The sequence below is a fragment of the Austrofundulus limnaeus genome, unplaced genomic scaffold, assembly GCF_001266775.1.
Source record: "Austrofundulus limnaeus strain Quisiro unplaced genomic scaffold, Austrofundulus_limnaeus-1.0 Scaffold282, whole genome shotgun sequence".
Classification (NCBI taxonomy): domain Eukaryota; kingdom Metazoa; phylum Chordata; class Actinopteri; order Cyprinodontiformes; family Rivulidae; genus Austrofundulus; species Austrofundulus limnaeus.
Genome location: NW_013952684.1, coordinates 675,232 through 680,113, shown reverse-complemented (window position 1 = coordinate 680,113; position 4,882 = coordinate 675,232). Strand labels below are relative to the sequence as shown.

Here is a 4,882-nt window from a genome sequence, read left to right as displayed (position 1 = left end):
GGTCTGGACCACTCGTGAATTTTGTTCGTATCTGAAAAAATTCTTAGAATACGAAAACATTGGTGAATGCCACAAATTCTCCTAAATCACTCGTATGCACAATTTAAGAACAAATCTGTGCGTACGAACGGTTCTTGCATGAGGCCCATTGTTTCTCGGCTGGCCTGGGAACGCCTTGGGATTCCCCCGGACAAGCTGGCCCAAGAGGCTGGGGAGAGGGAAGTCTGGGTCTCTCTGCTTAGGCTGCTGCCCCCGCGACCCGACACCGGATAAGCAGAAGAAAACGAACGGATGGATAATAATAATAATCATAATGCATTTGTCTTATATAGTGCATTTCAAAACTCTCAAAGACACTTTACAATTTCATGCATCCTTCATACACACATTCACATACTGATGATAGGATACATTGTAGCCACAGCTGCCCTGGGGCAGACTGACAAAAGGTGGGGCTGCCGTACTGCTCCATCAGATCATTTGACCACCACCAGTAGGCAGGCGGGTGTGTCTTGCCCAAGGACACGATAGACAGCTGGAATGGGGGATCGAACCGGCAACCCTTCAGTTACAGGAGAGCTCCCCTAACAACTCTGCTACAGCCATCCAACATAATACTGTTAAAAAAACTTATAATAAAGTTGATCTAAAATCTAAGTTTGATTTTATAGTAAAATTAAATATCTGAGAGGAATCACGATGCAGTATGGCTATAATTCCTCAATTTTTTTTCCCGCTCTCGGTGGAGTAAGATGCTTTTTTCCTTCTCTCCTGCCCTTCCTTATCTTTCCCTGCTTTGCTGCAAGGAGCATTCTCTATATTTTTCATCCGAAACTTGCAAGTATGGATATTTTTATTTTTATGGATTTGGTTAGCTAGTCTCTCAATAAAATTTTTGGACCCAAGTTTATTTTTCTTCTTCCATGGGAGGGCATGTCGAAGGTGGGACCTCTGTTCTTCTCTGTTCTGGTTATATATCTGGACTCCGATCACTGGATTCTACAGATTGGCTGGTGGTCTCCTGGTCTTCAAAACAGCGTCAGTGGCTTTTCACTTTCTGGCTGACTGACTAACTGGACGAACGGCCGTATTCTATCAGCACTCGGACATTTTGCCTTGAGCGAGCTGGACTCTGTCTGCAAGCGGTTCTATTGAGGGTCGCGGGCCGGCTGTGGTCCCTGGACTTTGCTGGCCAGATGGAATTCATCTTGGAGAAAGCTGATGGATCGGCTCGACGGAATTTGTCCACACCATTTTGCCTGATTGAATTTGCCACCCTTGAGATGCACCAGCAGACATTAAAGGCAGATAGAAATTGTGTTCCCAAAACAACTGATTACAGAATCTGGATCTCCCCGACAACGGCCTTGATCTGTTGACTAAATTCTTCCTGGCTGGATCTTGTCGACAAGGCTCTGCTCCCACCCTCCCCACACCTCCTACCTCACCCGGCTGATCTGATTTCCTGAGCAAGCTGTGGGCCCACAGAATGAACAGTTTACCATCAATATTCTGAACTTTGGCTGCGCCGGCTTGGGGACTGGATTCTTCGGGCCCCCTAATCTCAATTACTCCTCTGGCTAATAAATCTGCCCTATGCAGAGTTTTTTCATAAACACCATAGTGTGTCACAGTGTTGATATAACATGATGTTTTTGTTTTTGTCCTCATCTTCCCTTCCCTTGTGTGGTTTTCTGTTTCTAAGAATGGCGCCACGGCAGGCAGCCTGTTACTGCAGCTCCACTGTTTTGAGCTCCTGTAATGTTCAAATTTCCCCACTGTGGGATCAATTAAGTTTTATCTTAACTAATCTTAGCTTATCTTATCTTAACCATCTGTGTCGCCAGCTTCCCGTCTGTTGGTCGGATGTTGTTTCCAGAGTGACTGTGATAAAAGCCATCAGACTTCTTTCTGCTTTCTCCTTCCACTCCACCTGTCTGCTGTTCAGCTAACTATTAGCATCCATATGTGTGGCTCTTCTCTCTCAGGTGGAAGAATTAGTACACATCCTTCCGCTGTTTTTTCTTCTGACAGATTGTATTTTGAAAATCTGCCAGCTTCGATATGGGTTCCAGTTTTTTTTTTCCAAACCTGTTCTAACAAAGAAATTTATTTCATTTGGAGCAACTCTCCAACTTCTGCTGGATCTGAGTCAAAGTTTTGCCGATATCCAAGTCCAGCCCCCACCTGATTTCTGATTGGCTAGTAGGCCTATCTAGTCACTAGTGTGTTGAAAGTGAAAGCTGATAGGTCCAGAGCAATGTTGTTAAATATTTGGCCAGTCTGATTCTCCCCCTCCCCGAATGGCCTGCCTGAGCATCACAGGTTCTGCTTGTGGCATTGAATTAAAAGATCTCTTTCTCTTTTCACTACTTTTTAGGCCACTGCCAGTCTCTAAGCAGTCATAGGAAAGGAATTCTTGGGGAACCTTTATGGATTCCAAGAAGCTTAAACAACACAAAAGTTTGATTAAAACTCAGTGTCTTTTTGGGGAAAGCAATGGGCCCACTTACAAGGTCTCCACTCATATGGGCTCTTTATACATACTCACTCACCATAACCACAACCATAACTATAACTCATGTGTACGAGACCTACTGCAATATTTAGATAATGTACCACTCGGGAACCACACATAAAATTCCTGGTGAGAAGTCATTCAAACTTTATTTTTTGCTTTTTGGCACAATGAACTCTGCTTTATGAAACATGGGCTCAAATTATACTCACAGAAATGGGCTTGGACATGTTGAAGAAGCCCTTGGCATTAATCTCAGTGAGATTGTCCAGCAGCGAATCCTTTTTTCCAGAAGAAGAAACTGGCATGCCACTGAGATGTGTCTCCATCTGAGAGCTTTCATTCTGAAAACAAGAGGGCGCTAATCAAACTGAAAGATCATCAAAAAAAAAAAAAAAGCCAAAGTCAGCAGAAAGGACTTAAAAAATACTTACTGAATATGTTCCACTAGGCTCTTCAGGAATATTGACAACCTCAAAACCAGGAAGAATGACTGGAATCCTTTGTTTCACTTGGCTCAGTACAGGTCTGTGTGAAGCAAATGGCAACATTGATTTCAGTGTTCCAATTATCTTATGTAAAAAATAGAACACCAAGTCATTTAATTTTGGAGAGGAATACAATATGCTGGCCTCTACTTGTTTACCTGATCTCCTCGGGGTACAGCAGATTGACTGCGTTTGTGAAAGTGGCATTCCAGAACTGTGTGACTGACGAACGTAGATGCTTGTTCTTGTGCAGAAACAACACACAGAGCAGAGGTGAAAGCAGAGCCAAGAGCTCATCATTATAGGCAAGAGCAGAGCAAGTCTGAAGACAGCTCAGGATTTCGTTGAGAAGCTTCTCCAACTGCAGGGGGAAAAGAGTTTTACTTCATATATTTTAGAGCCAAACCTGTAAAATCTCTGCACCTATTCAAATTCTGAGCCAACCTTCTCCAGAAGATGAGAGGTAAATCGTGGCATCTCAGCTTGTTTGTATAGCAACACAAGAGGCTGAATCAGTAAGTTCAAAGCCTCTTTGACAACATTGAAAAGAACAAGGTTGTTGAAAAGAGTTGACAGAACAGAAATGAGTGCCAATCCTGTTGACTCGGAAAAAGCCTCTGGTGCTTCAAGATAAACCTGCAGACACTGCACCAGCAGGGAATGAAACGTAGACATATTTCCCAAGGCTTTGTTCTGCTTTTGTGTCCAGTTCATAGGCGTGTGGGGAGCTGGAAGAATACAAAATTCATAAAGATAAACTTTTTCAAAGTGTGTTAAAGGAAAGCAACAAAAGTTAAAGCGCTTACACTTTATTTGTTGTTGAAAGTTAGGTGTGTATGGAGAGAAGTCTACACACTCCACCATGACATGAAGGATGCTGGCAACAAAGTTTAATGTTGAAGGAATCTGTAGGATCAAACATCATAAATGCATAAAACTTTTTTTTTATAACAGCTTTAAAGCATTCCTAAAATATCAGTCCTGATAACATCTCCATAATAAAAAGAAATATTCAGTTGTGATGGAGTTACAACTTTCCCGAACTCACAGTCAGCACCTCTCGATCTACAGCTGTTTTAATCTTTGCACAAAGCTCCTCACAGCAGATGTTCTCCCCAGCGGTAACCACAAGAGCTGAGCAGCAAGCAAAAACCTTGTACAACTTGGACCAAGAAGACAACATGGACTTCTGGGATGCCTGGACAAAGAGCAGCAAAAGAACATCAAGTTGAATCTAAAAGGATGCCTTCATCTTCACCTGATGGTACTGAAATCTAAATAAGAACGAGGAGAAACAAACCTGTGGGAAAACATTGTCGCAAAGGAGGTGTGTGATTGGGAACATCAGAGCACAATAGATTGCATTGAAGTTGTGCTCCAGAGCATCACCTTGATTGACTTCATTGGACTGTGAAAAGATATAACTGTCCATTAGTAGAGATGTGATTTCAAGCAAAAACAAGCTTTGAATTGGTCAGTAATGAATCAGTAATTCTGGCCAACCACTGACCAATTCGAACTTTCAATGTTTCTTAGAATATTAAACCCAGAAGAACAATGGTTGGAGCCGTCACCTCACAGCAAGGAGGTCATAGGATTATCCCCTAGCATGGGGCCTTTCTAGGTAGTTTATAATTTCTCCCTGTGCAAGCGTGGGTTTTCTCCTGGAACTTCAGTTTCATCTCACAGACTAAAAAACATGCACGTTAGGTTAATTGCTAACTCTAAATTGTCCCTAGGTGTCTGTCTGTTTGTTTGTTTGCATAGTTTGTTTGTTATTTATACAAATAGTACATTTATTTGATCACCATTAGCATCAGCAGCATGCTGCATCAGTATGGAGGTAAATTTTTGTTTTTATTATTCAATCAAACAA

At 42.2% G+C, this 4,882-nt stretch overlaps 1 protein-coding gene across 2 annotated transcripts in view; it reads right to left on the bottom strand.

Annotated features, from left to right (window-relative positions):
* rif1 (replication timing regulatory factor 1) overlaps window positions 1-4,882 on the bottom strand; it is a 101,052-nt gene that overhangs the window by 26,908 nt on the left and 69,262 nt on the right. For both annotated transcript variants that reach the window (XM_014021208.1, XM_014021207.1), the window contains exons 19-25: window positions 4,307-4,414; window positions 4,055-4,204; window positions 3,813-3,912; window positions 3,451-3,734; window positions 3,165-3,367; window positions 2,953-3,046; window positions 2,731-2,862 (exon numbers count right to left, since the gene is read on the bottom strand). In XM_014021208.1, the coding sequence (XP_013876662.1) occupies window positions 2,731-2,862; window positions 2,953-3,046; window positions 3,165-3,367; window positions 3,451-3,734; window positions 3,813-3,912; window positions 4,055-4,204; window positions 4,307-4,414 (1,071 nt within the window). The remainder of the gene's footprint in view (window positions 1-2,730; window positions 2,863-2,952; window positions 3,047-3,164; window positions 3,368-3,450; window positions 3,735-3,812; window positions 3,913-4,054; window positions 4,205-4,306; window positions 4,415-4,882) is intronic.